General features: G+C 39.9%; 2 protein-coding genes across 7 annotated transcripts in view; both read right to left on the bottom strand.

Moving 5' to 3' along the window:
• Positions 1-6,028, bottom strand: part of thrap3b (thyroid hormone receptor associated protein 3b) — a 39,009-nt gene extending 32,981 nt beyond the window's left edge. Inside the window, exon 1 of the mRNA XM_036576842.1 lies at positions 6,001-6,028. The gene's annotated coding sequence lies outside the window, so the exon portion shown is untranslated. The remainder of the gene's footprint in view (positions 1-6,000) is intronic.
• A 7,158-nt stretch (positions 6,029-13,186) lies between these two features.
• Positions 13,187-21,531, bottom strand: part of map7d1b (MAP7 domain containing 1b) — a 79,701-nt gene continuing 71,356 nt past the window's right edge. For all 6 annotated transcript variants that reach the window (XM_036576833.1, XM_036576836.1, XM_036576835.1 and 3 more), the window contains 6 exons: positions 19,366-19,470; positions 18,358-18,408; positions 17,699-17,747; positions 17,235-17,301; positions 16,069-16,304; positions 13,187-13,781 (listed from right to left, as the gene is read on the bottom strand). In XM_036576833.1, the coding sequence (XP_036432726.1) occupies positions 13,771-13,781; positions 16,069-16,304; positions 17,235-17,301; positions 17,699-17,747; positions 18,358-18,408; positions 19,366-19,470 (519 nt within the window). In that variant the 3' untranslated portion in view covers positions 13,187-13,770. The remainder of the gene's footprint in view (positions 13,782-16,068; positions 16,305-17,234; positions 17,302-17,698; positions 17,748-18,357; positions 18,409-19,365; positions 19,471-21,531) is intronic.

The raw sequence follows: 21,531 nt of genomic DNA, 5'->3' as shown, positions 1-21,531 counted from the left end.
CTAAAAGCTCCCTCACAGAAAGCATGCTGAAATTTAGAAAAATCTGTGGAATTGCCCTTTAGGAGCACGTCTTGTCTGAATAATGATTGTTTTCTTTCCCAAACTATTGGGAAACTCTCTGGCTCTGCAATCACTGCTTTACTGCCTACTTGTTACTTACTCATTACCTTCTTTGCTTTGTGGCTTCTGTTACAGAAATATCATGGGTTGTTGCTCTGAGCTGAGAGGACACCAAGAGCACACATCATACAGTTGCCAACTGAGCAGGAAGAGCTCAGTGAATTAAACAGTTTACTATCACATAAACTCTAAATGCACTCAGCACAGGTTCAGCTCAAACCAACAAAACAGAAAGTCAGAATAATTATTATCACGGTCTCAATTTTGTATGTTTGAGCGTCTGTCCTGTGATACACTGGCGACCTGTCCAGGGTGTTTCTGGCTTCTGCCCAGTGAGCGCTGGGATAGGCTCCAGCTCCCCCCCACGACCCAGGAGTACAAGCAGGTTAGATGATGAGTCAGTGAGGGTCTCAGTTTTTGTTTATTGTGTTGAAATAACCTCTTATTTTCTCAAAATAATGACGTTTGTGTTGAAATAATCACACACTTTCTCAAAGAGTGATGACATATTTTTTAGATATTAATCAGTTTTTTTGACGTAATAAGAGAGAATCTAAAGAAAATCTATTATTATTTTACCCTAATGAGATACAGTTTGAACCAGAATCAGAAGACAAAAAAAAACATTTTGGTCACGTCCCAAACCATTCACTTCTAACACTGCGCTGCTAATATGTTGACTACGAAATTGCGCCTGTGTTCATTTACATTGAAGCTAAATTAACCACCTCTAGCAGCGCGAAGTGTCGGTAGACTGTCGGTAATTAGTGCCTCTTTTCGTAAATCTGGCCCTTTGTGTATTCTAAACATGAGTTGAGTTGAACTGAATTGAATTGCTTACTCCAGTGTACTGAACTCTCTTTGTCCTGATGTTGGTTGGACCCTGAATGCCTGCCCTACAGTGCCCCTGTCCTGTGTTATTATTAGCACAAGAAAAATCACAGACAGATGCACTAGTGCTGCGTATCTCTCTACCATTATTCCTCACACATGGCACATTCCTGATAAGTTAGCTGACTAAGTCAGTGAGTGACCGGCCAAATGCACTGGGTTAGCCAGGCCGAATGCATAGTCTTTAGCTACAGGTTAAAGAGCCTGCTGCCATAGTTTGCTACCTAATGTTAATGTCTTAAGAGATATTTTGAGATCAATACAGGACATGCAAATATAGTGTTTCTTTTGTTATGGTCAGTATATCAAAGTCATTTTGGTAAGTCCTTTTAGTCATTTTTCTGAAACTTTTAGGTAATCCTGAAGTGGCTCAATTTTGTTCACCTTTGCTCAGTCATGCCGGAACAGGAAAGGGTCTTCCCCAAACTGCCACCACGAAGTTGGAAGCGTATAATTGCTTAAAATATCTCGGTATGCTGTAGCATTAACATTACCCTTTACTGGAACTAAGGGGCCCAAAGCCTGAAAAACAGCCCCAGCCCATTACCCCCCCTCCACCAAACTTTACTGTTGGCACTATGCATTCCAGTAAGTAGCGTTCTCCTGGTATCCCCTAAACCCAGATTCATCTACCAGACTGCCAGATGGTCCAGATGGTCTTTTCACCTCAGCTTATGTTACTAGTCTGGTCACCTCGTACCTTAAAACGCTGCAGCGTTTCTCCACCGCTATGCAGTAGAGTTTACCAGGTAAAACCATTAACATGACCAAGAAAACAAGGTCTATGACAAGCAATCATTCGATCGTCTAAAACACAAGAGGAAAGTAAACCATTTTCACTGATAACTGCAAACCTTTTCCAATTAAATAATAAATAAACATGGCTTACAGTCCTCTCTTCTGTTCTTCTTGGCTGAAATGTCCCATTTGTATAAATGTCACTATCAATCCACATCACTGCTGAAGGAGACAGCAGTCAGTCTAATGTTAATATGGCATCCTGGCTATGGAAACTAACCAGTGGGGTAGCTGATTTTGATGACATCGACAGTGAACTACAAGAATTTCCATTGTTTTGGGAATTATTGAAATAAAAGTTAAAGTCTGCTCTTGTAGGGTACTTTTTTCATTTTGAGCTTTTGTTTGAGCTCTGCTGTCATACACCTGGTTCTAACTGTCAAGTCAAATGCATCCATTAAAGCCATTAAAGTTTTGATTTGAAATGGTGCATGTGTGTAGATGTGTGGAAGGGAAATTTCATGTTAAAAAAAAAAAAAACAAAACAGCTAATCAGAGGCCCGGAATAGGTGGTTTTTCTGTGTGTTTGCACGGTCTACCGCTTTGTGGCTGAGCTGTTGCTCTTAGGGACTTCCACTTTACAATAATAGCACTTATGGTTGACCAGGGCAGATCTAGCAGTGTAGAAATTTCATAAACTGACTTGTGGCAAAAGTAGCGTCCCGTGACAGTGACACGGTTAAAGTCACTGAGCTTGTCGATATGGCTCATTCTGCTGCCAGTGTTTGTCTATGGAGATTGCATGGCAATGCGCTTGATTTCATACACCTGTTAGCAACGAGTGTGGCTGAAACACCTGAACTCGTATCCAGCATTTCTCTTGAAATCAAGACTACCAGCTGTACTTTTCCTATACCAGTCACCACATCATGCTGTACAAATAAAACATCAGCAAATAAAAAAAATGTATTCACTTTTGCTGTCACTTTATCTAAAATTCATTATGAAACTCTTTCTTCTGCCTGTAGTGTCTATCTATAAATACTTAAAACATCCAAATTGGGGCTGTGCTTGTGCTAGGTCTGGGTCAGTTATTATGTACGCAGCAGCATCTGGGTAACTGATTTCACCCACAGAGGGGAAGAAAATGGATGAATAATGTCCTGCCTTTATGTGATGAATTAAACACATGTTGCAGGGCAGAACCTGAGGCATTCTAATGTTAATGCAAAATGGAGATAATGTACATACAGCTAGAATGACAATAATGGCTTGATAAAAGTATAAACAAATTAAATAAAAGAATAAAGAAATGTAGCTGAAAGTAGCAAAAAAAGGGGTCCAAGCACTTGTGCTGTAGAAATGATAGGAAGAGTGAACCAGGAGTTTGCGAGTTTTACCTGCACTGAATGTTCCAAGGCTGGTGACTCTGATTGATTTTTTTTCAAGCTTTTTTCTCTGTTTATAACTGCAGAATAGAGTAAAACAGACAAATGTGTGTGATATTCATGTTAGTTTGATGAAGATTACCTTAAAAGTTCATAAAGTTGAGCTGTTTTGGGAAATGTGTTATGTTATATTGCCAAAATTAGTTTGGATAGGATTGGACAAAGTTTGCATGGGTCTGAGCAGTTTTGGTAAAGGTATGTTCATGCTTTAGCGAAGCCCAACCCTGTACTGGTGTATCAGGTTTGGTAAGGATCAGAAAAGTGTTGAATGTTTAGAATGTTTTTTGATTCTTAGCAACACCCCCTAAAATTTTTGGGCTGTGGCTGCTGTGCTGCAGTCGAGTACAAATGCGCGTATTCCTTTGGTGGAAATGCAAATTAGCCCAAGCCAAATGGCCCAAGACTGTGTGACAAGATTGATTTAGGAGTTATTAGGTGTGTAACAATTTACAAAATGTATAATGTGGTTTGAGGCTGTATGGGAGCGTTTTGATTCAGTAACTGATTTGATACAGCAGAAATATATAGTGCCTGATGTTAGTATAGTTAGTATAGTTTCCATCGCCAGTTTATTAGAGTATTCAACATTATGAAAGTACATTTGAGACTGTAGAATTGCACAGTGGAGTTTTGCCTAATCCTGCGATGGACTGGCGGCCTGTCCAGGGTGTATCCTTCCTTCCACCCAATGATAGCTGGGATAGGCTCCAGCACCCCACCGTGACCCAGAAGGATAAGTGGTTTAGATGATGTGTGTGTGTGTGAGTTTTGCCTAATCAGTTCAGAGCTGTTTCCTAGCAGCACTAAATAAAAGAAAAACAACAAATTTAACGTCAGTAAAACTGCAAGCAGGAAAAGCCCTCCCTCGTTGTGGAGCAATGCGCAAGTGCAGTTCCTAGAACTAGCTGACAAAATATGTTTTTGTGGGGAATTTAAGCTGAACGCTGCTTTTGTCTGATTTTGTCAGTGATTTCAGACCTGTTTTTGAAATGTTAATCTGCCTTTCAGTTTCAGGTTTGTTGGACTCTCTCAATTTAAAGAGTGGAAGAAAATGTAAAAAATCTGATCCATAACTATACAGAACCATTTCTTTACTAAAGAACCATTGAAGAACCACCTTTTTCTAAGTGTGTAGCCAAAAAAAAAACATGAGTAGATTATGTGATTAGCAGCTAAAACACTTTTGAAGTACTGAGGAACTTCTAGAATCACAGCGGAGCTTCTTAGTACATCCAGCATCTATCAGCATGAGGTTTTTTGGCTATGTTCTTCCCCTTTTGGACCCATTTAGTGTGGAAAAAAAAAAACTTAAGCTCCAAAGTGAGAAGTGTTAGTTGCAGCAAAGCAACATTAATGCTGAGCCAACATAACAGAACGAAGTTAAAAATGAATTAGGAACCAAATACTGACTAAGATGGATCTGAGTAAAAGTATGCTCTTAAAAAAGATGCTTCAGGGGTTCCTTAGTGAAGAAAAGGTTCTTGTAGAACCATGAACATTTAAAGAACACTTTGTATGAATAAAGGGTTTTGCCTCATGAAAAATTTCTTCAGATTGATGTAAAATGTGCTGTAGATTTTGACAAGCTTGACACCATAACAATAGAAGAACACTTTTGGATGCTATATGGAACCCTTTTCAAAAAGGTTCTATATAGAAAAATATACAGCACATTCTCCATCAGTCTGAGGAACACTTTCATGATGCAAAGAACCCTTTAAGCCTGTGAAGGGTTCTTTGAGTGTTCATAGTTCTATGTAGAACCATTTTCTTTACTAAAGAACCCTTGCAGCACCATCCCTTTTAAGATGGGTTGGTATGAAATGCTCACAGTATCATTAGAGTGGAAATTGCATTAACTAGTCTCCCCAGACAGTAAGAGGATAGTGGGCCACTGTTGACCCCCTGACAGCAAAGCTGGAGGACCACTAGCTTTTTGCTCAGTGTTTTCTGGGCTGCCCACTTGTGGTCAAGCAGTGTTAGACAAAATGCCACTTTTCATCGCTCATTTTCGGCTCACAGTCCAGTTTACTTACTTTCCCTTTATTTTTCTCTCAATTGTTTGTATTTTTTTTAAATTATTTTCCAAAATAAAAGTCTATGTGCATTGAAGAGATTAAAAACTGGTTCGGCTTTGTATGCAGGACAGTAATCTGAGTGGTCCACCAGCAGTGGCATACAGCCGGTGGGGTGGAGATCTTATCAAGCCAGCGGACTGATTCATGCTTGCTGTCTGAGTCCATGCCACTCCTGTCCAGTAGACATATGCTAGCAGCTCTGTGTAGATATCTGCTTGTATGGAACCACAGGCTGCCACAGAAGAATTAAGACTGACTGAAATGGAACTGTGTAACTGAGTAAGAAGAAGATAACTTACATCAAAAATACACTAACGTAGAGATAAAAGATGGAATGGTTGGCATGAAATGCTCACAGTGTAATTAGGGTGCAGACAGCACTAGTAGAAGTAAAAGTAAAAGTAAAAGTATCATTTTAAAAAGATCAGGAAGGTATAAATCCATCAACATTTTACTTGGGCAACATGGAAATGAGTATATGGATAGAGTTACTGCTCAACTCTGCTCAACAATGATGCAGTATCATAGTGTAATAAGAGCTCAGGCCTGTTTGTGCTATAAGGCTACATGCTAGGACAGTGTCCAAATAAATCATCTTTAATTTGGGCTCCTGCATAATAAAATGATGATTTAAGCTGACAAGTTCTTTATCTGCCTGTTTTAAGAAAAAATTATCAGATTTTTCTGAGCTAAGTAAGATTAATACAGAGAAACCATCGCCTTACCTCCAGTGCAATGCAGTGTGAGGAAGAAAATGAAAATGAAAGCAGTGAGAAGCTACAAATTCAAAACACTTCCTGTTTTGAGAGAATGGGGGAGGCTAGGGATAGCAGTTCTGTTTGCAGAAATAGTAATTTCACTTTCTAATAGTTGATCTTACGGTTAATCACACAATGCTTTGCATGCACAAACTGTGTGGCCCTGAAGGTTAGCTTGAAGTTTTGGACTGTGTTAGTGTGCTAAAAATCCTCTCCTTCACTTTAGATGTAAATTGTATCTCAGTTGTTTCTTCCTGAGATTAACTGGGGCATAGTGCAGCAGTGGACCATTGTTTATGACCTTGAAGTTCACCCTTAAGATACCAGAAATGAGGTGAACTGTTTGACCATATATAGGTGACCCTTTTTCTCATTTATTAGGCATATATGTTAACACTGTCTCGTTTATTGATAACAAATAGGTACAACCAATGAACCAATGTAACTTCTTTGTACTCTGTTGACCAATGAAATGGACCGAAACCCTATTTGGGGACCATTTGACCTTCTGTAATCCTTATTTCTGGTGGGTTTTTACCTGAAGCTTCTCCACAGCTGCGATTCTTAAAATAAACATATTGTCGACACAGAATAAGACACACTAGAGGCCATGATTCTTCAGCCAGAAGTGCTCTTTTATTGAAACACCAGCAAAAGAGGCACATACACACACAGTTGCGTAGCAGGAGGGTCACATCTACCCATACAATTCCACTCAGCCACTTATGGGACGCTACACAGCCCCCCTTCAAGGGTTGACTGTCCCAGCGACCTCACCAGCTCAAGCCAAATCCCTAAGCATGGCTAGCACAGACACCGCAGGGCCCTTCCCCTATCGGCACCAAATGTCCCCAGACCTCGCCTGGGGCTGCATCCCTACTACCATGGTACTGTTGCTGGTGACTGACATGAGCTGGACGATGGTACCCTTCCAGCCATTTGCTGTGCCTCTCTCTGTGTATGAGAGAGAGTTGCCTGGTTGCAGTAGGGATTTCGGCAAGCCTGTGATGGTGAGTGCGATGAGCCATGTGCCATCCACTCAATCCACAGCCCACAGCTGCCACTGAACCTCCTGGCCAGCATCCTTACATGTAGAAAATATTGTTTTTTCATATTTTGTATTGTGCTTTCTCCTCTTATCAGAGATGTGCACAATCCAAGTAATCCAAACACATTCAGTGACGTTAAGGTCTGGACTCTGGGGTGGTCATTCCATTGTTCTGAGAACACCAGCAGCTTCTTTGTTTGATGTGTCCGTCTCCTTTTCTCAATGAGGCTTCTTGACAGCTACACATCCTTTCAGACCCACAGCGCTGAGTGGTCTTCTCACAATGGAAGGATGGACACCTGTGGATGTTTTCAGATCTGAAGCAGCTTGATTTTCTGCTCTCTCTTAAAGATGAAAGCTTTAAGTGCTGTTTATCCAATGTGGACAGTCTTGGTGGTCTACCAGGTCTTATGTCCCATTTACTCTGCATCTTTTAATAATTTTTTGAGCCTTAGTTTTGGAAACTCCTGTTTGTCTTTGATTATAATGTCATTTTTTTCCTATTCCAAAGGCTTGCCCAAGGCACCAAATGTTTTGCACAAGAATCACACTTCAATAATGGCTATAACAATGCACATTTAACACATCTTTCATTTTCACATTTCAATTCAAAAGTGATGCTTCAAAAGTGAATTCATGGTAACACTTGTCTTGATCCCTGCAACACAACATTCAGCCTTGAGAGATTATTGTATCAAATTCTGTGCAACGGTGTGAATCTGGTACTGGCTGGCACAACAGGCAAAGTTCTACAAAGTTTGTCACTTTTTTGCATTAATTTGTAACAATTTTCATACATGAATCATGTGAAGATGGACAGCAGTGGCAAGAACTGCAAAAAAGGAGGCACCAAGAAGACAAGAACGAGAAAGCTACTTAAGGAGGATGAGGACATATCCGAGCAGGTGTGTAGTGAGAAATGCTGACCTTATCTTACTTAACCTGTACAAGTTTGTAGCATATTGACTGTCAGGAATTCATCATATTTCACCAGTTTTGCTGTTGAACATTTTCGAGTGTTGACATTAATTAATCAAGTATTTATGTCTAGACGTCTTATGGTTTAGGGAGACAATGAATGCAATTAACAGCAGAACATTAGCAGGGCTTATGTAAGTTAAGCTAACTCTAATTAACCTCATCAAAGACAGATATGCAGCTGTTACTCACTTATACGTCTGCAATGATGTGTGACGGTGTAGTTGATGGCAAAGACAGAATATCAGTTACAATTCTACAGACCAAACAATTACGTGACTCTAGCAATTTGTATGCTTTTAGCTACTGTACTGTGTAGGCTGATGCAGTATTACAAGGTAATTATAGACATCTGGATATGTTGTACTGTCTATATTGCAGTTTTTTAATTGAATCATTCAGTAAACATTCAGCACAAGCCTAACTGTAAGGATTATTAGAGAAGCATGTTAGCCTTTCAGCATGTAAATCACTCTATTTTAAAAAGAATGAAATAAAAAGTTGATTCTTGATGCAATTTTAAAACTGCAAGTTTAACCCTTATTTACTAATATCTGTGCATATATAACAATCAGGAAAGATAATATTACAATAATATACTGCTGTCAATATTTAGTCTTGTAAAAATACAGTTTTGTTCTGCATTTAAAAATACAGTACAATGTTATTACTGTAAACAAACATTACAGTATGAGTGCTGTAAACATTATTTACAGTAACTGTAAATAAGTGGGACTTCTTCTGCCAGTACTTTACTGTGCATTTAAAGATTATTGTTATACAGTGTTTGTTCTTTCAAATCTGAAAGCGGATACAGAGTAAACCATGTGAATTATATTTGGGAGCTTTCTCCAAGTTTTGGAGTTTTGGAGCCTGAACGCCCAGAGGAAACTGCGGAAACCTAGCAGGTAGAATGGATGCATTGTTCTGAGTGGAAACTCCCTGTACGTCCCCCAGATCACAGCTGCGGCCTGCAGTGAGAGTGATTTAAAGGAATGTGCCCCCGTCCCGGAACAGCAGCCTGGCTTTCCAGGAGCAATACATACAGGTATATCCAGTCTCTACAGGTTACCATCCAAATGAGGTGTGTGAGCAGAAACCGCTGTGTGTAGATAAAGAAAAATACAAATCCATTGACTGCCAGCTCACCAACGACCTGCATGAGTTCTACTGCAGATTTGAATGCTTAATAACGTTGTAATGAGCAGCCAGTTAATTACCAGCTATTGGCCTGATAAGGCTTAATATGAGCATTACCAAGGTAATATAAAGTCACAAGACAACCTCATCATTATTTTTGTTTATTACTTTTTTACATGTGCCATTCAGGCCTCTACACTGGAAAAAAGTGGTGATTGAAACGTATCAGTCAGTTGCACGTGAACAAAATGTGTTACATCGACACACTTATTACCAAACAGTTTAAACTGAAGGACAGTTATTATTCAGGCCTCAGAGTAAAGGCTGCTGCCGAGGTGGGAGAAACTTGGGTACGAAAGCTTCTCTTTAGAGCTCATTTACATACAACTGAGATGGACTTGCGAGTTGGTTTTGACAACAGACTGACACATTCGAAACACACCCCATTTTTTTCAGCTGCTGTTTTTGTACGTGTGTTAACTGCCAAGATGCTTTTCTCCTCGACAGAACAGCATCAATATGCATGTATGTATGTGGCTCTAGAAAGCTAGTAAGGCATGCAGCCATTTCCACTGTGACTGAATGAGCTCCTGATGCTGGAAGCTATGCTTATTGACAGGCTGTAAAGAGCAAACAGCTTACGCAAAGTGGCGTACACTAGCCTATGCAAAGTGGTCATATATGCAAAGCTAAACTCCCGAGAAGCCTATTTGAATCCTGTCTGTGTCCTCAAACAGACATGCTGGTGCCAAATACACCAGTACTGGTGTCGTGTGAATATGTATATATATGTACCTATTCATAATAATATGTTTCATGTATTATATATATAATGTAAATCTCTATATGTAGTATTTATCATACATATATTATATGTATTATATACATAATAATACTAATAACAACAATAATCATAACAATAATATGTTATAATATGTCTCTTTTGTATTTGTTGTTTCTGTAGGTCTGCGCTATTTTTCTAATGTTTTTCTAATTTTGTTCCAAAAATGTATGTAAACCAAACATGCTCAGATACACAGATGTCCGGTTTGGGCGAGCGAGAGGCTGTTAGTCTGTTAATGACCGCAACCAAGACAACATCACAACAAATAAAGAGCTCTAAAAAAGGTTCACAGTCAGTGCCAGCCAACAGTGGGTGCCGAGTCCCTTTTGAAAGGCCTGTAACCTTTGTAGATCAAAGGTCAGTGTGAGGATGAGCACATGTGCCAAATACCAGAGGCATCTGGTTCACATTGTAGCTACTGTCAGTGAAACTCCACATTTTAACTACTGAGAATAATGAATGAATGAGACATATTTGGAGTTCATTCAGTAATTTACATACATTTGGTGCTCCTGATCAAATTACATGTTTTCTTGATTTTCTAAGAGAAAATAAATGAACACATCCTCTACAGAGAACACCTATATAATATGTTCCCCTTCAGAGGATCACCCTCTAAAATAAACTGAGGCGCTAATTAGTTCATATCTCTGTGCAGTAAACTCAGCTGGGAGGCTTTGGCCTTAAATGTTTGTGTTAGAAATGGATGTCCTGCCCTCTTCTGGCTGAATCTGGAATTTCCCACTATCCAAACACTGCTGCCCCCACACACACCAATTACAGTCCAGTTTGGGGCAGAAATGAAATAGCTTGCCTTGCCTTACGCTGTGCTGATGTTGGAAGAGAGGAATGGGATGTCTACCCTATACTTCTCTATCCCCCCCTCCCCATACTTCTGTTCAAAATCCTTAATCTTACATGATTATTACTTTAAATCAGACTTGAATTCCTTCTGTTTCTTCTGTCTGTAGTCAGTTTGCTCGGCTATGTTATGGAATGTGGCCTTAAGTTACAGTTGGTCTCTCTGTACCAGAGAATATGACGGTGTCTCCTTTCCAGAGAGACAGACTCACTTTGTATAGGCCCACCCCCGGTTCTGGTTCCTCTCTGGCTCTGCTCCCTCTCAGTATCAACCACACCTGTTTCTGTAAATTATTAAGGGCCTGTCCCAAACGCCGCGCTTGCAGTTTGTGGTTTTGCGCACTTACCTCAGAGACTCAAGACTCGACTCGGATTCATGTCACAGATATTCAAGACTTGGACTCACACCACAGACTCAAACCTGGGATTTGTACTCCAGGGACTTGGGACTCGACTCTGGCTTGCACCTCAGAGTCTTGAGACTTGACTTGGACTCATACCACAAAGACTCAAGACTTGACTTGGACTCACACCAAAAGACTTGAGACTCGCACCTCAGAGTCTTGAGGCACGACTCTGACCTGTACCCCAGAGACTCAAGACTTAAATCGCCACCACAAAGACTTGAGACTTGGACTCATACCTCAGAGCCTCGAGACCCGACTCAGACTCGCACCTCAGAGTCTTGAGACTCAACTTGGACTCACACCTCGGAGACTCAAAACTTAAATCGGACTTACACCACAAAGACTTGAGACTCGGACTCGCATCTCAGAGTCTCGAGACACAACTCAGACTTGCACCTCAGAGTCTCGAGACTTGACTCGAGCCTCGATTCAAAATCACACCACAGAAACTCGAGACTTAATTCAGACTCGCTCTCCAGAGACCCACAAGCTTGGCCTAAAATGGTATCTGCTATTGGAAATTCTGTATACATTCTCATTTACACTTCAATACTCATGTATCTTTATCTGTGTATCAAGGGTTTAGGCTACCCTCTACTCTGTGCTATAGAGAGCAAAATGATGAACACATGTCCTCTGGGTAACCGGTGAACTTTCAACATTATACACACGTTAAAGCATTCACAACCAGGTATCCCCCCCAAATCAGGTCACACTGTCAGACAGCGGAAAGTACTTAAGGAACTGTACTCCCTATTACACACTCTTAACAAAAGATGCCAACTTAAACTTTAGCACTCATTTGCAAAAAAATGTTTCTCCAAAAAACCAATCACTGAAGGGAACCAAAGATGATGAAAAGAACCCTTTTTCGCACCTTTACTTTCAAGAATGTACTTCACCCTTATGGCACAATTGCACTGACCATGTAAATACTGTAAAATATGATCAAAACTCAAGTTAACTAACATAGGGAAAAAATGTAAACCAAAAAATGCAAACTTCTATACATTTAACATCTCGATATCTTGGTTTCTTTGTTCTGTTTTTGCACATTGGAACGCAACACCTCATTTTTCATATTTATTGTTATTTAATATGCAACTTCTAATCCAATTAGGCTGGTTTTACACATTGAAACTTCCATGCAGCTTTAGTTTGTTTAAACTAATGTTGATGAAATCCCCAAATTATTTGCTATTTTATGTTGAGAAACATTATTTTTGACTTGTTGCACTACTTGCCTGTGCAGAACACCTCCTATCTCTACTTCTGAAAGACTCTCTGAGCTGCTCTTTTTATACCCAATCATGTTACTGACCTGTTGCCAATTAACCACCAGGTGTTTGTTTTCAGCATTGCACAACTTTACCAGCCTTATGTTGCTCCATCCCAACTTTTTTGGAACGTTTTGCTGACACTCAATTCAAAATGGGCAAATATTTTTCAAAAACAATAAAATTTCTCAGTTCCAACATTTGATATGTCGGGTTTTTACTATTTTCAATTAAATATAGGGTTTGAATGATTTGCATATCATTGCATTCTATTTTAATTTACATTTCACACAGCATCCCAACTTTTTTGGAAAACAGGGCTGTATGAATGGCTGTGTAGCACTGGCTTGACTTTTTGCTAAACCAGGAGTGTCTAACTGAGCTCTATCTGGGACAAAGATCTACACAGATAAGCATTCTACCTCTTCTAACACCCTGAATTCAGTTCATCTAGGCTTTGCTAACATGTTGATGAGTTGAATCAGGTAAGTTTAATGGGGTAGAATGGTAAACTCTGCAGAGCTGCAGCCCAAAAAGAATCCAGTCTGACACCCCTGCCTTAAAAAACAAGCTCACACGTACACAAAAATACAACTTCAAGCTCCCTTTCATAAAGATTTATTCCACAGGTCAGGCAAATATACATTTACATACCTCCTCTGCTAATGCGTCCGACGTTAAATAACTCAAGAATTCAAGACAAAACACACACACATCTTTTCTGAAATTAAAAGAACAACAGAGATATGTCATAAGAACAACAACATCAATAATTATATATCATAACAATAGCCAAATATTGTATATTTCCAAGTTGCTCTCTAAAATTTCTTGAACAGTCTTTTAAGGTGCACCACAAAATCGCTGGGTGACGATTCGATAAAACTCAACACTGTTGCACCATGACACACGGTGAGAAGACAGAAACACTTATTTTTGTTTTGTTTTGCTTTGTTTTTTTGCAAACTTTATCTTGTGTAGCATGTAAATAGGATGAATGTCCTCGTCTCTGTGTCTTCAGCTGCACGCTTCCACAGAGACACCAGAGAGGCTTCAGCTTCACCCAAACAGTTTCAGCCGTCGCTCTGACGGTTTGGCACACTTTCGCTGGTGGATCCGCACTTGCTGTATTTATACATGTTGGTGGCTCCATAAGGCTCGTCCTTCTGGGTGGCTGACCGCTCACAGGACTTCTGCAGACCAGAAAGGACAGAGAGACTTTGTTAAAATATGATTCCCATTGGTAATTAATTCATGATGAGCTGAACAGGCTCGGAAAGTGCAGAGTAAGACCAAATGGTTTTTCTTGGCTTTAAGCTGACTTCACATTGTACCCACATGGGTTACTAATAACTCGCTTGCTATCTGGCCAGCTAGGGGGGGTCCGGCACTGCAATTACTGGCAGAAAATGGACAGAAGGAGTAACACGATGAAACAGAACCAGGATATTCTTTCCAGAACCATCCGCCAACTTTTCCACATTCAGAAGCTCCAGTCTGGCAGGCGTCCCTGGGATGACCTAACGGTGCCTAATGGTGGGACAGAGCCAAGAGGCTTCCCCCTCGAGACACACTGGAAGAATCTGACCCACATCTGCTTCAGCTAGATTGTCAAATAAATGAGAGATGTGACGATATGTTATCGTAATCATGACAAACTGTCACAATGATCTTTACAGCAACAGCCTAGCAACCACCTGGGATACCGTAGCAGCAACTTAGCATCATCCTAGCAACCACATAATACCCACCAAGCAATAACAATAGGCTGGAATACCACAGTAATGTTATAGCAACATCATAGCAACCACCTAGGATACACAACAACAGCCATGCAACATCTTATTAACCACCTGGGACAGCATAGCAACGGCCTAGCGACACCTTAACCACCCGAGAAAGCACAGCATGGGCCTAGCAACACTTTAGCAACCACCTGTGATACCGCATCAACAACCTAGCAACACCTTAGCAATCACCTGGGACAACATAGCAACAGCCTAGCAACCACCTGGGATACCATAGCAGCAACCTAGCAACATCTTAGCAATCATGTAATAGTCACCAAGCTTTAACAACAAGCTGGAATACCACAGTCATGTCATAGCAACATCATAGCAACTACTTGGGATACTATAGGAATAGCAATGCAAAACCTGAGCAACCACCTGAGAAAGCATAGCAATGGCCCAACAACACCTTAGCAACCACCTGGGATACCACTGCAACAACCTAACAACACTTAGCAACCACCTAATACCCATCAAGCAATGCCCTAACAACATACTGGACTACCATAGCAATCTGACAGCAACATCATAGCGATTACCTGGAATTATTATATAAAACCAAACCAACAAAGTTCTGCAACTTCTTTAGCTTTTGAACAGCTATTAGCTGGCTTTGTGAAGCCAACTTAAAATTAGTTCACGAACCTACCCGTTCTACTTTAGTCTACTGCTGAAACCCAAACATCTCAATTAGTCACCTTTTCCATGATCCAACAGTGCTGCAGAGTAAAATCCTTTATATTAACACCAATATAAACTGTAGATATTAATTTAACATGCGTGCTTCTGCTGCCTGTGTGCAGATGTTACAGTCTAACTTATGGAAATGCTTTTCTTCATTCATCCCTTCTGTAGACCTTTTGGCCATTTTTAAAAAGAATGGAAAAGTGATATCTGTGTTTCACTGCAGGTGTATTTAATTGCTACATGCATTTGGTGTATGCCAATCCTAAATTTACAGCTTTTTCATGAGCCTGAATCAAAATATTTTTTTGATCATTATGCAAATGCTTTAGTTTAATGAAACATATCTATTAACTATGAAAGAAGAAATGAAGGCTCATCTAAAATGAGCTCCTGTCATTCATGCTGTAGGGACTGAAATGTTCTCAGCCTGTCTTAGGTTTGGGGACACCTGAATGTTTCAAATACAAATGTGCATGTTTTCTTAGTCATTTTACAGAAACTGCACATTTTATAGCCTACGCTGGTTTATTTATATCACACATGCAAATATTAGTGACAGTAGTAATGACGGTGCTACTTGAGAATAAAGCCAAAGCCTGCCCACTTTGGCCCCTTACTGTGATGTCAGCACTCGTCAACACTCAGACCTTTCGGATATTTCAACTTCCTTTGGGCCAAACGAGTTTCAATACGTGCTTTTAACAGAAAGAGAAAACTGTCAAATCATTATTTAGGCAAAACGTGCTCTTCATACCAAGGAAGACACTTTAATGAACATGAAGCAGTGTTGAATATGAATATGCAATTAAAAAAAGTAACTCATGGCTGTTTATGCTCTTACTTCTTTAAACAGTTAACATAAGAAAATTCAAACTTCAAAAGAAGGCAAGGTGTCCCCAAACTGAATATATAAAACTAGAGTATCAAAAACCAATATACCAAGAAACTGGGTATACTGGTTTTGAGATATAGAAAAATGTGTGCATTTGGTGATTTTTTTTACCTGCCACATGCTGGGGCTTCATAGGACCTGCCTTCATCAGGTAGGGCTCCCCTCCCTCAAAGGCCATGATCGGGTCAGTCTGTGGCTGGCCCTGCCCACTATTGCCACTGCTGCTGTGATTGGACAGCTGGATGATCTCTTCAAAATCAGCAGCCTCCCCATTGGAGGACAGGCCGTTGTGGTGTTTGGTGGGCTGGACTCCATTCACCACTGGAGCAGACCCCCAGGCCACAGGACTGACAGAAAAAATATTACAGCAGTGAATGCATTCATTTGTGACAAACCCACTCTTAGCTGGATATTTTTGGACAGTAAAAACCCCAACAACACTGCTGAGCATGACACCAGCTCCACATATACACTAACGTAACCATATCAGTGTCACTGCTGTAAAAATATCCAAATAATATCTCAACAACAGTGCTCTTATAGTGAGAAACTGACCAATGATGAATGGGGTAGAGGAGGGGTGATAAAATATATAGCAACAGATGAGCTACAGTCTGTAATCGTAAACCTACATAGTGGTTCTAAAATATAGGTGGGGCTCATGAAATGGACAATGAGTGGAAGTAAAAAAAAAGTGGGCCGTGAGTGAAAATGTACAGGGCAGATGTTGCTAATAAAGTGGCCAGTGAGTGGAAGTATAAGGTAGGTGTTTCTAATAAAGTGGCCAGTGAGTGGAAGTATAAGGTAGGTGTTTCTTATAAAGTGACCAGTGAGTGAAAATGTACAGGGTAGATGTTGCTAATAAAGTGGCCAGTGAGTGGAAGTATAAGGTAGGTGTTTCTAATAAAGTGGCCAGTGAGTGGAAGTATAAGGTAGGTGTTTCTAATAAAGTGGCCAATGAGAGGAAGTAGAAGATAGGTGTGAGTGGACATACAAGGTAGGGGTTTAGAAAGTAGAAGGTAAGTGTTTCTAACATGTAAAAACATTTTTTTTTCTAATTTGTCCTCTATTAAATCGCTGTGGAGGCATAATTTTACTTACACATCAATAAATAACTTTTGAGCATCTAAATTTCACAATGTTTTGTCTCTTTTTACTACTGATACAGATATAGATGGTGTGGATGATATATAATGTAGCCTATAACCTGGTCTTCACAAAGGAAACAACGTCATCATCAAAGCAAACAGCGGTGTGTCACTGTCTGCTGTTTTTACCTCATCTTCACGTCTCCCTGTGATTGGTTATTGAGGGTCGCAGATGGATTCAGTGAGGTGGCAGGACCTGCAAGAAAAAAAATGACACTATTTGGTAAACTCACCATTACATTACAGTCATATCTCATACCTGTATGCTATTATTCTCATATTTCTATTATATTACACACACCATCACACACTTTTGTTTAAAAGCATAGCTGGAGGTAAAAGGGATATGATAGCACCTCAAGTGGCAGACCTGTGCTATTGCAAGCACTGTGGGTCTTTCTTGCTACTGCACTACTGCACAGCACCACTCATCTGTATGGGTGAAGTCTCTCATGGATTTTCCTCTGATGTGTTTGAAGCCTGCTGCTGCATCTTTTCAAACTTTCAGCTGTGCAGCATCATTGTAGAAGAGAACAGGGTACAAAGATCAAGCCTGACGTATCTAGCAAGAAAGTTCCTGACAGCACACTTACTTTTGTCTTTCTCCCTGCCGTTGACCTGAGCTGGAGACTTGGCATCTTTCTACAAAAGAAGAAACAACAGAGGGATGTTATAGCTATGTGATGGCTCTGTGTGCAAGTTGGAAAGCAAAGTCTAGGAATCTGTTTCCCCAAAGTTATCTGATTGAATTTTGGCTTTCTGTTATACACAGAAACCCAAACAGCAGTTGTATGCAAATATTTGATCACCCCTCAGTCAAATTACATGCTTTACTGATTTTCTAAGTGAAAGTAAGTAACACATTCTCTACAGATAACACACTTCTGCACATTTTAATGCACAATTACTCTGTATTTGCTGAATGTAACATATCCGGAAAAAATAAGACATAACATGATGCATGTGATGCAAGTTGCAACACATCTTATGCTTTATTTTTTTCTGATAAATTGACCTCAGCAAATAAACAGAAATTGTGCTCTCAATTTTGCAGAAAATGTGTAAGTCTCTGTAGAGGATGTGTTCACTACAACACATGTAATTTGACTGGGGGTGTTCAAACTTTTGCATACAATTATGTAAGAGCATCGATAATCAGCTATTAACAAGGAATTCACTACCAAAAACCCTGATCTTTGCTCTCTGCAGTGTAGCCATTATCATTCCGCATTATAGGGTGAAGCGTTCTCACCTTCTCTCCAGCGTCGCTCTTACGTGTCCTCTTCATGATCTCCTCCAGGCGCTTGGAGAAACAGACACATACCATAACGTCAACAAACAGTCTGACCAGACACTCTCAAAAACAAAAGTGCCAAAAAGTGGTTTGTTTTACAATGCCAGAAAAAACAAAATTCTGGAGGAACAACCTTCCCTGTTAGAAAAACCAGCATAGCCTGGCATGTCTGTTCACCAGCAAAACCAGCATATGTTGTGTTTTGATGCTGGTATGCTGGTCAACCAACATGATCATGCTGGGATGACCAGCTAAACCAAAACCAGACCAGCACTAGACCGGCACAGACCATGAAATGTAGTTTATGCTAAGCTAGCACTAGCATTATCAGCTCAACTGCGCTCTACTAGCTAGCACTGTTCAACAACTGGCAATTGTTGGTTTATTATTTATTGAGTGATGAATTAAAAGTCTCATACGTTTATTTTCCGATTATTATGATTATGGTGGGAGTTTATTTTCATTTACACTGGTCTTCATCTCATCTCCTTAATCTGTTCAAACACAGAGGGCTGTATTCCCCACTCACCACAGGTACAGGCACAATGTGCAGGGTAGTAATGGAGAAGGGGGCGGGGTTTTGAAAACAGGAGGCAAGGGGGCTTTGCATAATCATGCATATTCACAAACCTTCATTAATATTCTTAATGAGTGGTAATGTTTCAGGGAGCTCCTATACTAGTTTCTGAGCATGACAATAAATTAAAAATATAACAACTGATTATTAAACAATTAGTCTTTTATTTATGGCTTGAATTAAGACTCCACATAATGTAAACATCCTAGGAAGACCCCTTAAATTGGTATAGAATCTTGGCTCTTTTATGGTTATTTGTATTTATTCTAATACTTGCTTTTGATTGAACAAATAAAGACTCACTGCCCAGATAAACAGTTTTACGTATCACCCTATCACTCCTTACCATCTTTCTCACTGTCTTTCTCCCTTTCTCTCACTCGTCTTACCTTCTTTCTCTCTAGACGTTCCTGCTCTTCTTTCTGGAAATGCTTCTCCCTCTCAATCCTCTGTCGCTCCGCCTCCTCTCGAGCCTTTGACTCCGCCTCCTCTTTCTGGAAAAAAAACAAACAAACCAAAATCAGTGTTACGTGTCATATTACTCTTGATTCAAAAGATTTTGGAGGAGCATGTATTGTACCAACATACTTAATCAAAGGTTTACAGTTCAGTTTCTGCCACCAGGGGGCAGCAGAGTTATAAAACTGATCTTGTTCGTTGAGCCTTAGGCCGAGCCTCAGGAGACATGCCACATTTCTCAGAGGCAATCGCATATCGCCGAAATACTGTGCACAAAGAACTTTTCTATTTAAAAGAATATCAATGCTGCTTTTATTGGTGTGATTATGCACACTTTCAGAATGCATATCATATCGCTATGGAAAGACTACTATTGATTTGCTTCTTCAGAGTATCTATAAAAGACCACTGAAGTGTGAAGTATATATTTATATTTATGTGTTTGCTTGAACAAACAAAAATCTTCAGCTTTGTTAGTTTCTATTTGTTACAAATCAAAATGTACAACAGCACAGAGAAATCATGCTATTAAAGAAACACTCCAGCGTTTTCCATCCTAATCTCTATGCATATGCGATGTACAGACTATGACAGCACAGTCATGCTGTAATCTCTCTGTACTTTGTAAAAGAACATAAAAAGAAACACCCACTTTTTTCTGCCTCAGAATGAAAGGGTTAAACGCATGACGCTGTGCAACAACCTACAGACGCGAGCAAGGACAAAGTGCTGCCACTGCCTGCATTAAGTGTTACTGCAATGCAGAGTGAAGGACACCAGCTGCTGACGGCCTGAGGGCTCAGACCATTTAACCAACACACAAACACCTTTTCCACTATCCTTTCCCTCTCTCTTGTCTTGATATCCTCTCTCTTTTCCTTCCTTCTCTCTCTCTCTCTCTCTCACCCACACACTGTCTTCTCCTCCCTCTTCCTTATTGTACTCTCAGTCTTTCTCTCCCCCACTCTCCTGTGCTCTGTAGAGCATCTATCACTCTGTGGGAGGCTCATGGTGAGACAGACCTTTCACTCTGCTAATAGCTTAAGGCCCTTTGTCTGTTCTGTGCTGATTAAATGGGCTTGTGATTCGTTTCATATTTCTAATGTCTCAGCGTGTAGTAAAAGACCTAATGCATTCAAAATTGCAAATGTGGCCATCAATAAAAAAAAATCACAGCTAGCATGACCTTTTTTGGGAAATATCTGAGCAAATTAGAGGGGAATTCTCCAGATTTTTACAAATTTCTGCATAATTAAATGCTTGTGATGTAAAGAAAGTTATTCTGAGCAGTTTTATATGAAATAGTTCATTGTAGAAAAGGTCAGATTTCCTTACAGTAGTGGTGATAGGAACCAGGGGTCACAGTGTCTACAACACAAATACAGCCATTTACAAACCAAAGCCATCAGTGAACCTACATGGGAAATCAGAATTTTTGTGCTTTGCTTCACGTTGTCATGCATGTATCTCTCCATCAGGAAAGGCTTATATAAAGTATGTTTTACGTCAAAACTTTATTTCAAAACTATCATAGAACAGTGTCTCAGACATCAGGCAGTGAATTCATAACCATTTCATGGAATAACTTTCAGTGAGGGAGCTTTCAGAGGTGGACGTCTGGTTCCTATCACCACCATTGTGAACAATTATGACTGTAAGTTTCTCTTGAACAGAGTGTTTCACACCACACCACTCTGAATGACTTTATTTAAATCTAAATCATTTATTATGCGTATTTTTGAAAAATGGATGGAATTTGCCTTTAAATTTAACATAGGACTATGTGTGGCTGTATGTTTAGAAATTTTGTTGTACATTGTACTCTGAAATATGTGTTAAATCAACCCGAAATCAAAACCCTATCAAACTAAGCGTCTTGTCACTTAATGTCTCACCTGAACCTCAAACTCTTTTCAAACGGGGGTTTTCAAACTGTGGGGCTCAGGGGGGCACTAAGGAGACCACAGAAGCTCTCAGAAGTTGCATCTCTGCCAAGTAAATTACACTAAATCTGTTTCTGCCACACCTGAAACAGCTGTGCTTCTTTAAAAATGGTACACATTAATAATCAATCACAATTCATGAGTATAAAACAA

Source organism: Colossoma macropomum, unplaced genomic scaffold (assembly GCF_904425465.1).
Source record: "Colossoma macropomum unplaced genomic scaffold, Colossoma_macropomum, whole genome shotgun sequence".
Lineage (NCBI taxonomy): Eukaryota > Metazoa > Chordata > Actinopteri > Characiformes > Serrasalmidae > Colossoma > Colossoma macropomum.
This window is presented reverse-complemented; position numbering and strand designations above follow the sequence as displayed.